The sequence below is a fragment of the Triticum dicoccoides genome, chromosome 3A, assembly GCF_002162155.2.
Source record: "Triticum dicoccoides isolate Atlit2015 ecotype Zavitan chromosome 3A, WEW_v2.0, whole genome shotgun sequence".
Taxonomy (NCBI): domain Eukaryota; kingdom Viridiplantae; phylum Streptophyta; class Magnoliopsida; order Poales; family Poaceae; genus Triticum; species Triticum dicoccoides.
Window position 1 is genome coordinate 122,779,402 of NC_041384.1, and position 21,888 is coordinate 122,801,289.

Consider the following 21,888-nt stretch of genomic DNA (forward strand, 5'->3'; position numbering starts at 1 on the left):
GTAACACAATAAGCAAGATGACATAATGTAGACGGAAAGAAACCTAGCAATAAGATCAATGCCCCTCGTTTTATCCTTAGTAGCAACAACACATCATGTGCCTTCTCCCCTTCAACACACCATGAGGTTGAACCCACTACCATGCACCACTCCCTCTGAAGAATTACCCATCTATCTTAGCTAGAGAAGACAAATAACTCAAGAAGCATACATAGCTATTTAATTATATAGCAAAGAAACTTCAAAAGATTCAATCATATTCAACGAACAATTTGATCATAAATCCACAATTCATCGGATCCCAACAAACACACCATGAGAATTACATCGGATTGATCTTATAGGAGATCATTGTATTGAAGATTCAAAAGAGAGAGAAGAAGTCATCTAGCTACTACTATGGACCCGTAGGTCCTAAAGGAACTACTGACACATCATCATGGAGGCAACAAGGTTGATGAATAGGCATCCCGTGGTGGCCTCCCCCTCTGGCAGAGCATCGGAAGTCCAGAACAGGGCTCCAGACAGGATCGCTTCAGAATAAAGACTTGCAGCGGCGATTAAATTCTCTCATTTGTCTCTCTAATGGTTGGGGATTATGGAATTTATAGGCGGAGGAATTAGGTCAAACGGAGGCTTAGCGGGGCCACAAATCCTAGGTGGTGCGACCACCCCTAGCCATGTCACCTGCCCTTGTGGTTGGCTGCTGGGTCCTCTCATGACATTCCGAAGCTTCTAGGGTCCTTCATGCACCAGAAAAAAATCATCAAAATTGGCATCGATTTGGACCTTCCTAGATATGGTTTTTCTATGAAAGAAAAAACAAGCAAAAAACAAGAACCAACACTGGACACTATAAAATCATATAAAAGTAGTAATATAATAGCAGTAAACAACAAAAATTATAGATATGTTTGAGACATATCAAGATCCTATTTGGAGCCTTGTTTCGTAGTTCTGCCAAAGAGGGAAGCCATTGGAGGAGGCCTCTTCATCATCATTGCTACCTCAATGACCAATTGTGAGTAGTTCTTTTAGGACCTACGAGTCCACAGTAGTAGCTAGGTGGTTCTCTCTCTCTTTTTAGATCTTCAATATCATGTTCCCCTTCGTCCTTGTGTGATTGGGATCGATCCGATTTAATTTTGCAGTGTGTTTGTTGGGACATGATAAATTGTGAGTTTATGATCAGATTTTCCATTGAATCTATTTGAATCTTTTGAGATTTATTTTTTGTATAATTAAGTAGCTATGTATGCTTTGTGATCTATTTGTCTTCTCTGGCCAAGCTTGATTGGCGATCTTCAGAGAGAGTGGTGCGTAGTAGTGGGTTCAATCTTGCGGTGATTTTTCCATATCAAAGTGATAGAATGGGGACAAGACACGTATTGTATTGTTGTCACTAAGGATAAAATGATGGGGTTTTATCTTATTTCTAGGTTTCTGATGCGTCTCCAACGCATTTATAAATTTTTATTGTTCCATGCTATTATATTATCTGTTTTAGATGTTTTGTATGCATTAATATGCTATTTTATATTATTTTTGGGACTAATTTATTAACCCAGAGCCTAGTGCCATTTTCTGTTTTTTTCCTTGTTTATGAGTTTTACAGAAAAGGAATATCAAACGGAGTCCAAACGTAATAAAACTTTACGATGATTTTTCTTGGACCAGAAGACACCTACATGACTTGGAGAGAGGGCCAGAAGAGTCTCGAGGAGGCCACAAGCCTCCAGGGCGCGCCACAGGGGGGCGCCCTGGAGGGTTGTGGCCCCCTCAGGTGTCCTCCAACCCTAATTCCACCTTTATAAATTCCCAAATATTCCCCAAACATCTAAAGCGTCCACCAAAATACTTTTCCGCCGCCGCAAGCCTCTGTTCCCATGAGATGCCATCTTGGGGGCCTTTTCTGGCACCTTGCCGGAGGGGGATTCAATCATGAAGGGCCTCTACATCAACCTTGCCACCCTTCCGATGAAGCATGAGTAGTTTACCACAGACCTACGAGTCCATAGCTAGTAGCTAGATGGCTTCTTCTCTCTATTTGATCTTCAATACAATGTCCTCCTCGATATTCTTGGAGATCTATCTGATGTAATATTCTTTTGCGGTGTGTTTGTTGAGATCCGATGAATTGTAAATTTATGATCAGATTATGTATGAATATTATTTGAGTATTCTTTGAACTCTTTTATGCATGATTAAGAGATCTTTGTATTTCTCTGCGAACTATCGGTTTGGTTTGGCCAACTAGATTGGTTTTTCTTGCAATGGGAGAGGTGCTTAGTGTTGGGTTCAATCTTGCGGTGTCCTCACCCAGTGATAGAAGGGGTAGCGAGGCACGTATTGTATTGTTGCCATCAAGGAAAAAAGATGGGGTTTATATCATATTACTTGAGTTTATCCCTCTATATCATGTCATATTGCTTAAGGTGTTACTTCATTCTTATGAACTTAATACTCTAGATGCATGCTGGATAGTGATCGATGTGTGGAGTAATAGTAGTAGATGCAGGCAGGAGTCGGTCTACTTGTCACGGACATGATGCCTATATTCATGATCATTATCTTAGATATCGTCATAACTTTGCGATTTTCTATCAATTGTTCAACAGTAATTTGTTTACCCACTGTATGCTATCTTCAAGAGAGAAGCCTCTAGTGAAACCTATGGCCCCCGGGTCTATTTCCCATCATATATTTTTAGATCTATAAACCAAAGAACCAAAAATACCTTGCTGCAATTTATTTATGTTTACTTTAGTTTGCTTTTTTATTTATCTTTTATACCTATCTCTATTAGAACCCACTCTTGTTTGTGACCGTGAAGGGATTGACAACCCCTTTTTCGCGTTGTGTGCAAGTGTTTGTTAGTTTGTGCAGGTGCATAGATTAGAGACTTGCTTCTGCCTCATATTGGATTGATACCTTGGTTCTTAACTGAGGGAAATACTTATCTCTACTTTGTTGCATCACCCTTTCCTCTTCAAGGGAAAAAAATCAACGCAAGCTCAAGAAGTAGCAGTTTCTTCCTTTCTACATTATGTCATCTTGCTTAAAGTGTTACTCTATTTTTTATGAACTTAATACTTTGAGTTGATGCACGCTGGATAGCGGTCTTGGGGTGGAGTAATGGTAGTAGATGTAGTTTGGTTAATGGTCTACTTGTCATGGATGTAATGCCTATATGAAATTATGCCATGAATGATCATAGTTATACTCGTTGTTATTTTTGTCAAATGCCCAACTATAATTTGTTACCATGTTGTTTGCCTCCTTTTCGAGAGAGGTACCTCTAGTGAATCTATGGTCCCTAGGTTTATTCTTCCATTAGTCCAAGCTGCTACAAAAATGCTCTTTCATATTTTCTTTCACTCTCATTGCACTTTTATCTATCTATTTGCTTTTAATCTTGTAACTAACAAGACAAGGGGCTTGACAGCCCCCTTGCCAAGTTGGGTGCAAGTATTGTTTTCTGTTTGTGTGCAGGCACTATTGACCTCGTTATCTTGGTGATTCCTACTGATTCGATTGAACCTTGGTTCACAACTAAGGAAAATACTTTGCTTCTGTGTTATATCACCCTTCCTCTTTAGGGCAAACCCCAACAACTTCTATGGGAGTGGCACCTTCTTTGTGTAAGTCGGAATGGATATAATGATAACTCAAATAGGAGCATCACACAAAAGTCGTGGCATTTCGAAGGACCATGTGTTAACACCGGAATACCATATCTGTCTCGAAGATGACTTCAAATACAGAAGTTCTCAACTCAATCCAAAGTTATATACAACCTATAGAGCCAATGCAATTTCAGAGATAGAAGTTGCAGAGTTTGATCAGAAGTTCCAAACGAAGTTGGTTGCGAAATTTAGAATGGAGTCTAGAAGCTTTTCCATGGAGCACCCGACTAGCTCGGAAATTCTAAGAAAAAACACTTGGAAGCTCCAAACGGATTCAGAAGGTTGCACAAAATTCTTGTCCGAGTCACGCTAGGATTTGTAGAACATCTGGACAGGATTTGGAGTCATTTTGTTGCATGAAAAGTCTAACCACCTGCAATATAGATGAGAGGTGACGGACGATTGAACAACACATAATCATCAAATGCATCCACCTCTTTATTTTTTATCTCCCCCTCATTTTCCGATTCCTCATTTTTTCGTTTCTTCGTGTTCGATGAGAGCTATCCATGAGTCTCTATGGGCGGTCGGTCCAACCTAGGCCAGTCCATAGCCGTTGTGTGCCTTGATGGGGTCCCTGCCGGGCGTGTGAGATTCGGGTCTTCAAGAGACCTTCCGAGCATCTCTTGTGTATTACACTCCCGCTGAGGCTCCCTCGCTAATGTGTCCTACGCATCGCGCTCAATGCCGGGATGACACCATGTATTCGTGTGCAAACACATTGCAATTTCGTCATCATTTACCCAAATAGAGTAAGTTTCATTTTGGACCTACCTATTTCTAAAACTAACATTTTTTTATTGCAAAATCACATGGATACATCTGATAGTCCGTGTGATCGACTAAGCTGTGAATTTTTCTCTAGGCACCTAAGAAGTATTTATTCTGTTCATCATTTTACCATTTGGTTGTCGTAAGGTGTGAATACAAAAATGGTGAGAGCATCTTCAACAATACCCCCCTAGAAAAAGGTCCCTAAACAATCTTTTGGTGCTCGCCCAATTCCTAAGCCCCAAAACATGTGAGTAAGGATGGCGCAAAGGTGAATTTTTCACCGCATGGTGGAAAGGGGCTGCCAGAGGAGGGGCTTGGGAGGGGGTCCTCCCTATTTTAGGGCCCCAAGAAGGTATGTTGGAGCGGAATCTAGCAGATCCCCCAATATGCTATTCTGGCTAGGAGAATAGATCAGAGGGGAAACATGAGACCAGATTAACTCAGGTTCTTCATGATAGAGGTAATACCCTACTCATGGCCGTGTTGTATTACAATGGTTGTATAGAGTACAAGGTACAATCAGGGGATTGGTCTCAATATAATTTAAAGTGTTTATCGACTAGCTTGGGCGTAGCTTATATAGGACACCGAGTCCCTTAGGGTTACATGGTCCTAGCTGGCTACGTCGATGGATAGGAGTCCTCCATGGATCTGGCTTCTTTGTCTTGTACGACAAGGCTTCCAGAATCCTCGTTCTACAGAGCTCATGGGCCGACATTGTGTTTGTGCCTGATCTCCGGCGTCATCCAACAAAGGGGATGGCATGGTGCAGTGGCTTGCTCCTCTAGTCCCTTTCCGTCCAACATTGCTTGACTAGTGGAGATCTCGTCAGGGAGCTCGTGAGAATGGTGTCCCCCTCTTTCATCTGGCTAGAGGTGGGGTCGGTCCTTTGCTATTGGAGGTCGTTCTAAATGTCGGCGGTGGTTTTTACCTCCTAGTTCTTTGCAGGATTCCTTCAACGGTGTCTTCGCTCCTGGTGTGCTGGTCCTTCTGGACTGAAGATTGGAGACTTCCCGTCTGCGTAGATACCGTGAGATTCAAGGTCTGGCCGGCTTCGAGTGAAGCGGTGGCAAGGCCGGTGTGCCCTCGACTCGCACTGGGTTATGTGGTAGCTAGCTTCTCCAAGGACCTGTATGTAATTTCTAGTTTCTCTAGGGGTGCTTGTACTGCTGTTCGATCCTTCAATATAGATCTGGTGGCTTTAGCACAAAAAATTCCAATTACTTAATGAAAATACAAAGCTTTTGCCTAGGTTAAAAAAGAAGATAAAGAAAACTCCGCCCAGACTTAAGATGATTTTTTGTGAGACACAACACAAAATCAGACCCTTACACGCACACACGAAGCACTCATCCTTATGAACTTAAGCACACACATCATACCCTATAAGTATCCCGAGAAACTTAACAAAGTCACCACAGGAGTCTCTTAGTCGATAGGAACATTGTCTCCCATACAATATGGCCGAGAAAAACTAGAATAAATCCAAAAAAATACGAGCATCCATCATCTCTCATACAATATCTATGACTTGAATCTGACTAGACTATCTACATCACAAGAAATCTAACCATCTAAGCCATGCTCAATTCATATTGTTTGTATATACTCCATGCTTCTTGATACGCAGCAATTTCACATATGCGAAACGACAGAGCTCAACATAGGGCAGGTTATTTTACTCGACAGATCGTTGTCTGGCGAAAGATAGACATGTATGTGCCAACAACTTACTGAATTCTTCTACACTCATCATACACAAACAAACAATAAAAAGTGGGGACAAGCAAAGGACAGTAAAAACAGTAAAAACAATAAAACCCACCCTTCAGCATTACGCTACACAGGTTAAACTGCTGCACGGCGATCTGCACAGCAGCGGAGAAGCACCAGTGCCACACATCTATTACCCATGTGGCCCACAAGCAAGAAATGTTTGCACCTACTGCCGCTTCTTGCTTCCTAGTTTGTCTCAAAAAAATAAAAATAGAACTTCTTCCTTCCTAGTACATGAGGGTACTGCCCATCCCAATCCACCGTCACTGACATCACGATGCACGATTCTTTCTTGATTCTGTGATGTCCCCACCCGGAAAATGATGCGAGGAGAAAAAGTTTGGTCATCATCATGCTATAGGTCTTTTACTATGTGAACCAGCGATTGAAAGGGGGGAGCTTGATAAAGCAAAGCTCCAGCTCCTTATATGGCTGTACCACCCAACTACCATATTGAAGTGATGGCCCATAGCTCCATAAATCTATTGCTAATGGATAGATGACACGTTTTGTTTCTAAGGTTTGTTTAGTGCTACGTGACAACTTCCAAGTTCCACCATCAACTAAAAAAAACTTCGGGTTTCAGATGCATTCCGTCTTGCAGGAGAAAGATGGCTCTCTCCTCCCCTCCCTCGCTCCCTCCCCGCGGGACGCCGTCGGCTTACGGTTCCCCCTCGTCCCCGGCGTCCAAGTCAGATTCGCTCCCCTGCTCCCTTCTCCCCTCGTGCTCCTCTCCGGGCTATCCGCCGGCGGCGGGGCCCGAACCCCTCCCACCTGCGTTCCCCCTCCCTGTCCGGTGGCCCTGGCAGCGCCACGGGCCAACAAGTTCTGGGCCCTTGATTCCGACGACTCTGGCTCCGATTCTGATCCTGAGACTCCCCCTCCTCCTCGCTCGGCATCGGTGGTTGGGTTGCCTCCGTTATTGGTGGCGGGCCGTCGGCGCAAGTTTGCTCCGGGGGGTCGGGGCCGGCTGTGTGCGCTTGATGCGGGCCCGGATGGATGGCGTCGTGTTGGCCGTGGGCGCCGGCGCGCCGCTCCCTGGGCGGCGGATCCTTCTTTGGTGAGCCCGGGGGTGGACGCCATGGCCTCACCCGTCTCATCCTCCTCGGTGGCGGTGCCCTCCGGTTCGTCGCCGTCCAGGTGCCTCCCTCCCACGTCGTCGGCGGCGCCGGCGCAAACCCTAGATCTGGGATCGGGTCTTGCGTTGGTGCCCCGGTCCGTGGGCCGGGTCCCTCTGGTCGGTGACGGGCCGTGTGGGCCTGTGTCGGCCCCTTCGCTGGATTCCACGGCTGATTTCCCCCCTCTCGTGTCTGAGTCTGATGGGCCTAGGCCAGCCCAGTTGAGTCCGCCTCCCCCTTCGGCCCTTTCGACAGAGCCCGGCCTGGCTGGCTCCGGCTATTTATGGGTCCGGAAGGGGTCGGTTCCCCCTTTTCTAGGGTTTCCTGCCTCCGCTGCTGATCTGCGACGGCGCCGTTTCCCTATCCGCCGCTTTGTCAGATCCAAGCCTCCCCCTCCCCTCCTCCTCCCCTTCTCGTCGGTGGTGGCGATGGACCGCTCCCGTGGGTCCTCCAGCGACGCTGTCTCCGGCCTCAAGCGGGGGCGGGACGGCTTTGGCGACGCCGCTGCGGATTTGGAGTTTGAGGCGTCGCTCCGCACCAAGCTCCAGGCTTCGCGGTCGGAGGCGGGTGCCGCTTCGCCGCGTGCGTCTGGTTCCGGGCCGGTGGCTTCTCCGTCCTTGGCGCCCGCAGCTCCGGTGCATGTGGTCGACCCTTGGGAACAGACGGCGCGGGGGAGCCGGGCGGGATCTTCGGGCCCCTCCTCGTCTCCTTCCTCGCTTGCTCCCATGGGTGGGCCGCCGCGGGCGCCGGCGGCGAGCGGCGACGGGCCGTCCCGCTTCGTTCCTCGTGGTGGCTCTGGGGCCCCGGCCCGGCGTCCGGTTGGCCCTGCGGCGGGACGTGGTGCTGGCGCGGGTGCCGTCGGTGGTTCTTCTGGAGATGGCATCCTCCCTCCGCCGCCTTCTCGTGGTGCGAACCGTAACTCCTCTCACTCCCAGGTTTCTAATCCCATCCTCACCTGCTTCGCGTGTCATCGCCCTGGCCATTTCCAGTCTCGGTGCGAGAACCCTCCTTTCTGTCTCATCTGTAGGGAGGATGGACACCTAACGGTGGACTGTCAGAGTAGGATCAAGCCCCCCTCCTTCGTCCATTTTGGGATTGGCCTCCCGGGTTGCTCTTTTTTTGCCATGGACAAGGAAGTCCCCGCAGCTGCTCCCATTCCCTCCCTGTCCAACGTGGGTGTCATTACTGTCCAAGACAAGCGTATCTCTTCACAAGCCCTCTTGGATGAACTTCATATATGGGATGAAGGGGGTTGGGACTGGCAGATCCGGCAGCTTTCTGATTTCGAGTTTGCGGCCACTTTCCCCTCTAAAGAGAGTCTTCGCATGATGTCTTCCTGTACCAGTTTCACTCTCCCTGTGAATCAACTTGTTGTATCGGTCAAAGCGGCTTCCAATGGATCCAAGACCATATCTCCTCTGTCTGATGTCTGGGTGCTCGTTGATGATGTGCCTCCCAGCTTGCGCACCGCGTCCTTCTTGATGGCTTTTGGGGTGCTTATCGGGAAACCTATTGAGGTCGATCCTGCTTCGCTGTCGGTTCTGGGTCCTGCTCGCCTTCGTGTGTGGTGTGTTGATCCGATCTGCATCCGTGGTTCCGTTGATGTCTTCCCGGCGGCTGGTGGCTTTCGTCTTCGAGTTCGGGTGGAAGGTGCTCCTGGTGCGGTCGCTCCTCCTTCCCCCCCTCCTCCCCCGGCCTCGGGTGACGATGACAAGAGCCGGGAGGGTGGAGGGGGTCCTGAGGACTCGCTGAATGGCACGGATCCCCGATTCACCCAGTCTGCGTGGGATGGGCTTTCTCCTGCTGAGCAGGAGCTGATGAAGGACTGTGCTCCGGCTCCGGCGGGTGGTGGGGTTCAGGGCTCGGTGCCTGGTACGGTGGCTGGTCCTGCGGCCGCGGCTGCTTCGAAGGGCACCCCCTTGTCGGGGGCGTGCTCCAACATGCCCGTGCGCCCCACCTCCCCCTCGCTGTCCGGCATTGAAGATCTACCTCCAGTGGGACCTTCGGTGGCCAAGAAAAGGAAGAAGTCCTCGGTGAAGAAGTTTTCCGCGAAGAGCCGGGCCTCGGGGGACTCCAGGCAGTCGGCGGCTGGGCTCTGCCATCGTCTGGAGGCGGACCTGGGGGCGGCTTCGGGCCCTTCTTCGGCGGCGGCTTCCCCTGGTCGGGCCCCTCCGGTCCCTGTGCGCTCTCCTGCCTCGACCGCTTGCAAGAGTGGCCGCGTCTCCAGCAGTGGCGAGCGCGTGGTGGATCGGGCGGCTCGGCGTGCGGCGGCGCGTGATCTTCCCCCCTCAGGTTTGGATTCACCCTCATCTCCTTCCCCCCTTTGGCTCAGTCTCCTGTTAGGCTTGTTTTACCCTCCCATTCCGATGAACATCTCCTTTCGATATTAGCTGATGTTGGGATATGTCTAGACGCTAGCGTGGGTTCTCCCTCCTCTCTATTGCAGTTGATTCATGCTAATGAACGTGCTCAGGCTGATATCGCCAAGGCCAAGGAGGCCGGGACTGGGATGGATGCCCCTCTGGTTGTGGCCGGAGGGGAACCGGGCGAGGTTGCTAGGGGGCAGCTGTCTCCGGTGCAGAAGCGCGGGGCCGGGAAACGTGCTAAAACCTGCAAGGCTCCGTGCAGGTCGAGCTTGAGAATTAAAAACCTTTCCCTAAGATGAAGGCCCTGTTTTGGAACATTAGAGGGTTCTGCGCTAGGGGGCGCAGAGACCAACTGAAGGACTTAATGCGCGCTGAAAGAATTGATTTTATCGGGCTTGTTGAGACTCTTAAACCCTCCTTTTCTCCTTCTGAACTATCGGCGATTGCTGGGATTGATAGATTTAGGTGGAATTTCGTGGCCTCTGTTGGTCAGTCCGGCGGCTTTCTTCTGGGCACCAATAATGTCACCTTTGATTTTGTGGCTTTCGACCATGGTATATACTGGGCTAGTATGGTAGTTTCCCTACGTTCCAATAACACCCTCCTTGAACTTATGGTAGTATATGGTCCGACTGATCATTCCTTGTCACAAATTTTCTTAGATGAGATTTTTACTAAAATTGATGTCTGCCAACTGCCACTCCTGATTGGGGGTGATTTTAATCTGCTTCGGTATCCTTCTGATAAGAGTTCTGTCAATTTCTCCTGGGTGCTGGCCGAGGCTTTTAATGCTTTCATCAGGGACACGGCTATCCGTGAGATCCCGAGGGTTGGGGCCCGCTACACTTGGACCAACCGACGGACTTGTCCTATTCGCTCGGTTCTTGATAGAGTTTTTATCTGCCCTGCTTGGGATGGCCTTTTTCCTCGCTGCTCACTTCGGGCCCTCCCCATCGCCGGGTCCGATCACGCTCCTCTCATCCTTGACGATGGTCTCTGCCCCAATGGCTGCCAAAGATTTCAATTTGACGCGTCCTGGCTTTTAGTGGAAGGGTTCCCTGATATGCTGGCTCAGAAGATCTTGGCCTTTCTTACCTCCCCCCATCGTTCATTTGGCCCTATGGATGACTGGCATTATGTTTCTTACTCCCTACGCAAGTTCCTTAGAGGATGGGCCAAGAACCACTTTGCTGAGTCGAGGCGCGACAAATCTAGGTTGAGTGCTCAAATTAGTGCCCTCGACTCCCGTGCGGACAACGGTGGGCTCTCGGCTACTGAGTGGCAAGTTCGCTATGGCCTTGAGAAGGAGCTTCTGGCTATTCATCGCCAAGAGGAAGTGTATTGGAAGCAAAGGGGTACGATTAATTGGACTCTTAAGGGTGATTCTCCCACGGCTCACTTTTTCGCCATTGCGAATGGCAGACGGCGTAGATGTTTGATTAACAGCCTCATTATTGATGGTGTTAGGGTCTCTGAACCACCGGTCATTCTCCATCATGTAGTTCGGTTCTTCTCTAACCTGCTTTCGGCTAAACCAGACCTCGGATTCGCGCTAGCCCCGGGCTTCTGGGCTCCCATTGATAGGATGTCTCACGCTGATAATGAGCTTCTGTTGATTCCCCCTTCTGAGGAGGAAATTTTTGATACTATTCGGACGGCTAATTCTAATGCGGCTTCAGGCCCTGATGGTTTCTCCATTCCGTTCTTTCGACAATTCTGGCCCCAACTAAAAGGTCTAATTTCTGCTGTCATCCAAGGGTATTGGCTGGGATCGGTTGACATTTCTAGACTTAACTATGCGGTTCTCTCCCTCATCCCTAAGGTCAAGGGTGCGGATATGATTTCTCAATTTAGGCCGATTGCTTTAATCAACAACTTCGCAAAGATGCCTGCAAAGGGCATGGCCACTAGGCTATCTCCCATTGCACATCGGACCATTAGCCCTTTCCAGTTTGCTTTCATCAAAGGGAGGTTCATTTTGGACGGGGTACTTTGTTTACATGAGATTGTTCATGACTTACGGGTGCGAGGGACCAAGGCTGTGGTTCTCAAACTTGACTTTGAAAAGGCCTACGACTCGGTTAGCTGGAAATTCCTTCGGCAAGTTCTTTTGGCTAAGGGCTTTGAGGGGCCTGTTATGCAGCGCTTGATGCAATTGGTTTCTGGGGGGCACACGGCTGTGGCTGTCAATGGCCAAATTAGCCAGTTTTTTGCTAATGGCAGCGGCCTCAGGCAAGGGGATCCAGCGTCCCCTTTACTCTTCAACTTTGTGGCTGATGCTCTATCTCGCATTCTCTCTCGAGCTGCCTTGGCTGGTCATATCACTCCGGTGAGCTCTCATCTCATCCCTAATGGCATCTCTCATCTCCAATATGCGGATGATACTATAATTCTGATGGAACTTAATGATAATAGCCTCACCAATCTGAAATTCCTTCTGCTTTGTTTCGAAGCGCTCTTAGGTCTTAAAATCAATTTCTCTAAGAGTGAGGTTGTAGTGACTGGGGTCTCGGACGAAGAGGCGCAGCGGGTGGCCCATCTTCTGAACTGCTCTTTGGGATCCTACCCTCTCAAATATCTAGGCCTCCCCATTTCCCCGCTTAAACTTTTGGCTAAAGACTTTGCTCCGGTGGTTACCAAAGTTGGTAACAGAGTTCTCCCTTGGCGAGGGCGATATAATACGCAAGCGGGCAAGGTCGCCCTTACTAACTCCTGTCTTTCTTCGCTACCTATGTTCTTAATGGGATTCTATCTTCTCTCTAGTGGGGTTCATAATGGTTTTGACAAGCATAGGGGTGCTTTCTATTGGAACGCAGCGGACAATAAACGTAAGTACAGGATGGTCAGATGGGACATTATATGTCGCCCCAAGGCCAAAGGGGGTCTGGGCATTATTAATACGCGAGTGATGAATAATTGTCTTATGATCAAATGGTGGTGGAAGATCATGACTCTTGAGGAACTGCCACCCTGGCTCTCTATCCTAAAAGCTAAATATTTCCCCTCCTCGAGTCCTATGTTCGCGCCGGCTGCGGGTGGGTCGCAATTTTGGCATCAACTGGTTAAAGTCCGGCCGATCTTTCGGTCCCTTGTAAAATTTGTAGTTAGGAACGGTAAGTCTACGCGGTTTTGGCTTGATTGGTGGGTCGGGGACTCCACGCTGGCTGTTGCTTTTCCGGTTCTATTTTCATATTGCGATGATTCTGAGGTTTCTATCTTTGAGCTCTCGGCTAGGGGTTGGGTTCTGGATTTTCGTCGTTCTCTTTCTCCTGAAGAGTTGGAAGATTGGCAGCGCCTTACTGCTTGCTTCCCCCTGCTCTCGGAGGAAGAGGATGCCGTGGTGTGGCCCCTCTCCTCTTCGGGGCGTTTTTCGGTTAAATCTGCTTACTCCAAGCTTATCCCTGGGGGGCGCCCGGTCAAGTTTAAGCATGTCTGGTTGGCTCGAATTCCTCCTAAGATCAAGATATTTCTCTGGCAAGCTGTCCGGAGTAAGCTTCCGGCGGCCGATCAGATTAAGAAAAGAAACGGGCCGGGGTCCGACAGGTGTGTGCTTTGTGGGGCACTGGACAACACCGAGCATATTTTCTTTCACTGCTCCTTAGCTAAACTTATGTGGAGTTGCATCAGACTCTGGTTACATGTAAATTGGTCCCCTTCCTCCTTTGAAGACCTGCGGCATTATGTCAATCTTCTTTTTGGCCATTCTAAAAGAGTCTTCTTAGTTGGATGGGCTGCGATTGGCTGGTCATTGTGGACTACTAGGAATAAGTTCTCGATTGAACATATTTTTCCGGCTAATCCTGTCAATTGCTTATTTAAAGCCAATGGTTTCTTGCAGCAGTGGAGACTATTGACTAAAGAAGGGGACCTCCAGGCCTTCGACGCCATGTTATCCAAGATGAAATCTACGACGTCTGGGCTTCTTCGGCTTTCTTTGAGGACGGCTTCCTGAATGCTCTTTTGGTGTCTGGTTTAGGCTGGCTTGCGTGCCATGTAAGGCCGCTGGCCTTGTAATGATACTTTATCTTCTGCGTGTGATACTTTGTTGGGTGCTGGTTGTTGGTCATATACTCTGCCTGGTGGCTTTATCTATAAAGTCGGGCTCTCGCCTTTTCTCTAAAAAAAACTAAAAAAAACTTCCACCGTGATCCCTAAGTAGCAGGCTTAAGAGCGTCTACGCCCTGGACTTGCAAATCCGACCTCTTAAACGTCCGCGGACACGATCGGGCTTGTCCGCGGATACTAGGCGGCCACGCCTCATATTTGATGCTATGATGCTATACACCCGAGTCTCTTATATTTCATCATCTAAATTCATACAAACCATGCAAAAGAAATCCTATGTACTACGCACACGCTAGCTAACTACACTTTGTCATCGAAGATGTCCATGACGTCGGTGTCGGGCGCTGGGTAGATGGGCGCGTAGGAGGGTTCCGGCTCCTCCTCATCCATATACGTGGGCATCTCGTCGACTTCCGCGACGTGCTTCGCCTCCACCTCCTGTCTCCGACTATGTTTGGCCTCCGCCTCCGATTCCGACCAGAGGGAATTGAGGATCACCTGCTGCTCCGCCTGCAGATCCGCGTCCCCCACATCCTCCCTATCCTCCTCCTGCTCCACATCCTCCCCGTCCTCCTCAGCCTCCTCCTCCTCCAAGTCCTCATTCGGATCCACCGCGTCCGGAGGTAGCCCCGCGACGATCTGGGCTTCATGCCTTGCCCGGATCTGCTCAAGGAGCTGCAGTCGACGCTCTGGCGTTAGTTATGGGTAGCTCCTTATCCGACGGCGTGGGGGCATGTCTACTAGTGGTGGCGGAAGATGATTCGAAAGTGGTGGCGGCGACGGACAAGAGGAGGGAAATGTGGACTAGTAGGGTGTTGGTGCCGACGTCCGGCTTAAATAACTGGGCTAGGCACTACGTGGTCCGCCGGAACGGCGCCATCGGTCCAATGGAGGAGACGAGCTTCTGACCGTCGGGTTTCAGAGTGTTTTCATGTGGGATCCCATCGTCAGTTAGACGTGGCGGATGCACCCGGGCCTCCCCATAGCCGCCCCAGATTTGGATTGGATATGAGAGGTGTCAATCAGTCTGGGCATCCGAGGCCCGTTTGAGGCACCCGTTTGGGTTTGTTTTTTTACTGGTCAGTGACCGGGTACGCCCAGGCGTTTGAGGGAGTTTGGGGCACCCGACTGTGGATGCTCTAATGATTCAGGTAAAGCAATGAGGGCATAGTCACAATACCGTATATTGTACTAGTACTAGTATGAAATGTTTCAATCCTAACTTTTTTGGGTATCACTTGAATTCATGCATGACATTCCTTTCAAACTGCAGAGAATATGTTTTTGTAGGGTGTAGAATGTGTGTCTAGTATTGATATGAGTGTTAAGAATGGTACGTTTGTGGAAATTTGTCATCATATAATTAGTTGTATGTAGCAGCTGGCAGGAGAGCATAGTCATGACGTTTTATCCATTGTCATAGCATCCATTCGTCACGAAATTAAATGCCATTCATGTGCTCCTTGCAAAAATGCAGACACGATCATTGAGCACCACTGCTCCACCATCACCCACTCTACCACCATCATTACTGATGTGAAGACTCAAGTACTTATACAAAAGGCTACATCATACTTTTGGGTATCCATATCTTATAGACAGTTCCGTTAAATAATTAGGCCTACCCTAACTATAACTCAACGACATCGCAAAGCCAGAATAGATCATCTTGAGTACATGCTATGTACTCTCGCTTAGCTACTCCAACGTCATATATTTCGGTACAGAGAGAGTAATACACATTGCATCTTTATTGTCTTCTAATTTTATTTTTAATCCATTTTTAAAAGTAAACAAATAAAAACACATGCATGTAGATATTGTCTGCAAAATTTTAAAAGACCAACCACAGTTTTTAGGGGTGTGGTAGTAAGTGCATGCTGACCGATACCATAAATATCTTTTGTCTAAACGCCACTAACCAGCGAATGTCAGATTTTTAAGCAATCCCAACCAACGCCCTTAGAAGACCCGATGGAACGCATGACAATTACTTTGGCAATTTTCATTTTAGAGTATGGCAAATTCTTTATAATCAACATGCATATCACTGGGGGAGCTTCAGGAAGGCTCAATGGGCTGCGGCCCGCCCATGGCTGGAGCATTTTTTTAAAGCAGGAACACATCAGCCTCATTGAAGCATCCGTTCGTTCGTTCCTCGATAAAGGCACTCAGGGGAGGAGCTCAGGGTCCGACAGCGCACATCAGTCGCCGACTGCCACGGGGCTCACCAATGTGCTTATCTCGTGCTCTTTGACAGACCCAACTTTTTTTAGCTCCGCATTTTATCTGTTTTCGCATGACAATTCTGGGTGTTCGTTGGAAAATCTTAAAAACCAGTCGTCAGTTCTTCAACATTTTTTTAATAAAATACGATAGAAATCCTCGTGCTAAAGAAAAAGATAGGCTAGACCGGTAGAAGCACACACACGCATTTTTTTACACACAGTTGACGTGACCACACCGCAACGCAAAGCACAGAACGCATGTTCCAACCCCCCGGCACAAAAACGAGAAGAGCGCCCGAGGAACAAGTGAAGTGAAACCCAAGAAGGACCAACCCGCGGCCGGAAATGGCAAGGCACCCCCGGCCCCCGCGCGACCCAGCAGCCTCCACCACAACATAATAGCGGCGGGGCGGCATCCATCGATCGAGCATCCAAGCCGAGCGACCCTGAGCCGAGCAGGCCAACTCCATCCACCGCGCGACCCTATTCTATCCGGCCCCGTTCGTTTAAAGTAAAAGAGACAAAAAAGACGGTCCAACGCGTGGGAGCAAACGGACTTTTGTCCGCTTTGTGTCCGCTTTCAACCCATTCCCGATCTAAATTTGCGCCGCTTTTGGGGTGAAACGGACACCACGCGGACACGCGGGTCGTCTACGCGTGTTCTCCCCTGGCCCGCCCATCGGTGGCACAAGACGGGTCTTTTTCTATCCGTCCCCCTCCCTCCCTCCGGCCGCACCCCTCCACTCTTCCCCACTCTTTTCGTCGTCGCCGCCGCCGCCGCCGCTGCCATTGCAGCCGTGCAGTTCGGACGCGAGCTCGCCCAACCCCTTCCCCTCGGCGCCGGGCTCGAACGCGACCACGACCACCTGGTTTACGCACCCGCCGGCCGGTTTTGGGGCGAATCCGGTCGGTCTTGAGCTCGGGCGGCTGTGGGAGGCCGGGCCGCGGCATGGACTGGCCGGGCACCTCGTCTGAAGGCCCTGGCAGGGCCGCAAGGCCACATGCAGGCAGTGGCTCCTCCTCTAGCCGCCCGGATCTGCACCGTCGGTGGTCCGCCGGCAGATACACGAATGGCGGTCGGCCGGGCTCGGTGCTTGCCCAAAAGCTCGCCGGCGCACCGTTGCCACTCATTAAGTGCGACCACTGCCCAAGGATGGTCGTGCGCCGCGTGTCTACAACGCCGGAACATCCCGGATGAGTGTTCATCAAGTGCTTAAACGATGGGGTATATGCTTTTTTTAGCTTCGGTTTGTGCTCTAGATTTAACTAGTTGTGCTAACTTCAAATTTTGTTGTGTAGAACGGATGCAAGTTTTGGTATTGGGAAGAAGAGTGCATCGATATATTAATAGAGCGAAATTTAGTACATGTTCGTGCACTTTTAGCTAGCATAGAGGCTGTAAATGAGACAAGTGCACTTGTTGCTAGATTAGAGGCTAGACACGAGACTAGGTGTGAGGAGGAAGCAACATCGACTTTTGGCTTGAAGAAGAAAGGATGCCAGATCGAGCCTCCTCCTCCACAGATCAACAACGAGTGCATGGAGAAGGCCCTAACCCAGCTCAAAAGAGCAGTTATGGAATTTGGGTATCTTCTAAAATGTATTCTTGTGGTTCTTGTTTTCTTTGGTCTTGCTTTGCTAGTCAAAATGTGATGATGTATTTTTCATGTACCAAAAATGAATAATGAAATAAAGTTAAGGACTTGCAAAAAAATAATACGCAGACAGGATGCGGCCGGGATGCCAGCGCACGGCCACGCATCTCAAAATAGGCCCGGATATGACCCCAAATCCCTACTCAAAGAGACAAAAACTGGATAAAACGGTCGTCCGTTTGGGATCGCGAGTTGGCCTAATCAATCACACCAGGCCGCGCCGCGCCTGCCTACAGCCTACTAGCATACCACGGGACGCGCCACTTGCCCACCCCCCTCGTGCCCGCAGCGCTGCGTGCGCCTCCCTTTCCCACCGTCCCTTTCGCCCCGCACCCTGTCGGAGACCGACGCTCCTCCCCTCCCTCCCCTCCCCCTCCCCGCCACGCGCCTCGGCGTCGCTTCCACTCCCCTGGGCCGCCCCCTTCCGTGCGGAGGCGGCAACCTGTGACGCCCCGAGACCAAGCCGGCGCACCTGCTCCCACTGGAAAAGTAGCCGTTGCGGCGTCGCATTTATAGCGACCGCCAGGCGCCGCGATGGCCGCGCCTCGGCGGTGAGGAGGACGAGCAGGAGCGCGCTCGGTGGTTGGTGGGGCGGAGATGCCGCTGGTCAGGTTCGAGGTGCGGAATGAGGTCGGGCTGGGCGACCCCGGGCTGTACGGCGGCGCGGGGGCAGGGAAGAGGGGCGCCGCCGCCGCCGGTGGGGAGCCCGAACCCAAGGCGCTGCTCGAGGGCGTCGCCGTCGCGGGCCTCGTCGGGATCCTGCGCCAGCTCGGAGATCTCGCGGAGTAAGCCCGCTCCCTCCCCTCCTCTCCGCTTCTGTCCGCCTCGCGGTCTGATGTTGGTTGTTCGTGCGTGGCTCGATTCGGCGAGTGTGTGTGCGTGTTTCCAGCCTTCTCGTGTGGGATCTGGTGCTCTCCGTGTGTCGCGATTTTGGCGGGCGGCTGCGGTACACTTGTGGGGAAGTGTTTGGTCGCTGGTTAGTGAGGTTGAGGCGTCTGTGCTTGAGATTGGGGGTGATTGGAAGGTAGTGGGATCTGGTGTTTGAGGTGGCTGCATTTGATTACGCGAGATTGAGCGCGGGATTCCAGGAATCATGACCGGGTTTGCGCTCGCCGATTATCGACAAAGCAGCAGTGCTGCCTGGCTGGAAGTGGATATTTGGTTTTGGGCACTGGTGGCTTTTGAGCTCATTTTCAGAGATAGCATTAGGATTGAGTCGGGTAGAACCAAATTGTGTGTCTTCGGAGCGTTATACGGGCTAACAATCAGGTGTTTTTACCGCGTTTGCTAGGTTTTTGGAGGCATGCTTTGTTGAATTGGTAGGAACTAGTAACTATTGGTGTAGTCTAGGTATGCCATATTTGGGTAAGATCCCATGTCGGGATGAATTTATTTTATCACAATACCTATATGTAAGTTGACTGAATTTGCAATTTGGGTAAGTCGATTTTGTGGAAGGAGGAATGGTTGGAGGAGGAAGAAGAAAGAAGTAGGGCCGTTGGACCTTAATCTAATGGCCCAGAAAACCGGCTTACCCAAAATGAATTTTCAGGCGACTTACGTATTGCCGGTCCCTTTATCCTATCTTTTCTTTATGATATAGACTTTGGAGAAGCTCCTGTTCTAGGCGTCCTAGTGGGTGACTGAGTGAATTTGTAGATATATCTTGTTGAATGCTTGGGGCTAAAGGAGTCTTTGTTAATTATTGTGCAAGTGTTTCCGTGGTTGCCGGCAATTTCTACTGGTTGTTGATCGAAAACTGTCACCACTCTCGGGAAGTCATTTTTTGCGATTTTACCGTTTTATTATTTATCATTGCATTTCCTATTTCCTCCAAAAAATTAATGCCATATGCTTATGCTTATGACAATGTCAGGCAGAGTTGATCTGCTAGCTTTGAGTTGGCTTCAGGCATGCTATAAATCCTCTAATATTCATCTTAAATTGTTACGTTTAGTTTCCTACGCCTGAGGTATTCTTTGGTCATACCAGATTCGCGGCAGATGTTTTTCATGACCTACATGAGCAAGTTATAACTACATCGGCCAGGGGGCGTAAGGTGCTGACCCGAGTACAGAACATTGAAGCAGCACTTCCATCTCTTGAAAAAGCTGTGAAGAATCAGAAGAGCCATATACATTTTGCTTATGTACCAGGTAGTTACTTCATCAATGACTATACATACTAGTAAATGGCACGTGCCACACACGTGTTATAAACACACATACATGTGTGTAATTTTAAGTATCATGATTTGAACTACCATACATGCAACTCGTCAATTAATTAATCATTAATTATAAATGTAGTCAAGTTATGTATCTTTTTTTTCTGACTGGTTATATTTTTGTACCTTGAACTATATGAAAGAATTTTAATAAAATTGATTATGTGCATTATGATGACGCACAGCTTGGAGCTTCCCCTTTTCAAAATAATAATTATTATAAAGATATAAATAATTCAATAGTGTATATGTGTAAAATGGTTTTACAAAATTTAGAATACAAAGAGAAAATGATAACCACTTCATCCTCAAACATTTGCCTTAATAAATTTTAATACATTCTTAATCGAGCAATCCAAAGAATACCAGTTATTCATCATTACAAATAACATAATTATTCAAACATTGATTTTGTCTCTTTGGTTGTTCAAAATTTCAGACTTTATTTATGAACAAAGAAAAAACAAGGATAATAATATTTGTAAACTGAATATATAAGAGAAAATAAAATATATTTAGCTGTAAAACACACTGCATTTTTATTTTATTTGCCACTCTTTAATCGGTTAAATTGCTTCAGGGCAGAATATTGTTTCCAGCTTCTGTGCCTATGCGTTTACCTCTCTCTCTATCATCATGATGCCTACTTGGTAGCCTGCGCTATAGTACGGCACATATTACTGATCTACCTGGCCTAATGTGCATGCATTCTTGTCTGCTAGTAGAAATTTCTGGATAATGATGGGAGGATCACGTGCGCATGCTAGAAACTTCATCTGAGTGTCACGTTGGCTGCGCATGCTAGAAACTTCATCTGAGTGTCACGTTGGCTGCAGAGGGACGCAGCACACCGCGAATTCCTACAACATAGGCCGTCAGAATTGCATATCCAATGGTCTATTTGCAGCCACGTAGTCCTGCAACACAAGCCATTAAATATAAGCTGTCCGATTGGAAAGATCCAACGGTCCATATGACTTGTTACTGGTATACTATATAGAAGTATAGATGTTCACAAGTAGAAAAAGAAACGAGCTAAGGATTCTTGCGCATATCTTAGTCATCAACAATCATTTTTCCCATATTTAGTTCACACTAATTTTTCAGAGTGTATTGATAGTAGTTAAAGTTGGCTCATGTGGTCACTAAATCAGTACAAACCTCTTATGGTAATAAGTTAATCCGTCTATAATGTTAGAGTAGTCCTGGCTGGCGGTAATGAATAATGAATCTAGCTTTTGCTTTACCATTACCGGACTAACATGGTACAAAACAGTTCATTTCTAACTCAGTCTCATAATCAACTGTCTCTTGACCATAACCATCAATTTGGTTTAAGATCATCGTGCATCTTGACTTAATTTGCTAATTAAATGCAGGCTCTGACTGGCACACACAACTTCAAAATGAGCAAAATCATCTCCTATCCAGTGATTTGCCTCGGTTTATGATGGATTCCTATGAAGAATGCCGAGACCCACCACGACTTTACCTTCTTGACAAGTAAGGATGCTTGCTTTCTATTTTCAAACGCTTTTGGGTATCTAACATGATCTATTTTCAGATTTGACAATGCTGGTGCTGGGGCTTGTTTGAAGAGATATTCTGATCCATCATACTTCAAGAAATCATGGGATGTGATGAGAGCAGACAAGACTTCACATCTCCAAAAAGAAAGGAGATCTCATAAAATTAAGGTTCTATTTCTCGTTTTTTATGTCCAAAGATCAATGTCTATGCATAGCTATTTTAGTCAACACACATGCATGACTGACTTCAAATCAATTTACTTGTGTTGTCTGCTCCAGTCTACTCTATGAGCATGCCAACTATTATGTACTAATCTGAAATTAATTATTACAAAACACTCTTATTTAGAAGGGGAGCCTTGGCGCAGCGGTAAAACTGTTGCCTTGTGACCATGAGGTCATGGGTTCGAGTCCTGGAAACAGCCTCTTGCAGAAATGCAGGGAAAGGCTGCGTACAAAAGACC

General features: G+C 48.4%; 1 protein-coding gene across 2 annotated transcripts in view; it reads left to right on the forward strand.

Annotated features, from left to right (window-relative positions):
• The first annotated feature begins 17,976 nt into the window (after window positions 1-17,976).
• The window catches only part of LOC119267515 (SCAR-like protein 2), a 9,191-nt gene continuing 5,279 nt past the window's right edge, over window positions 17,977-21,888 (forward strand). Inside the window, exons 1-4 of one of the 2 annotated variants that reach the window (XM_037548904.1) lie at window positions 17,977-18,453; window positions 19,661-19,824; window positions 21,275-21,398; window positions 21,460-21,592. In XM_037548904.1, the coding sequence (XP_037404801.1) occupies window positions 18,266-18,453; window positions 19,661-19,824; window positions 21,275-21,398; window positions 21,460-21,592 (609 nt within the window). In that variant the 5' untranslated portion in view covers window positions 17,977-18,265. The remainder of the gene's footprint in view (window positions 18,454-19,660; window positions 19,825-21,274; window positions 21,399-21,459; window positions 21,593-21,888) is intronic. The other variant, XM_037548903.1, reaches the window with a different exon arrangement.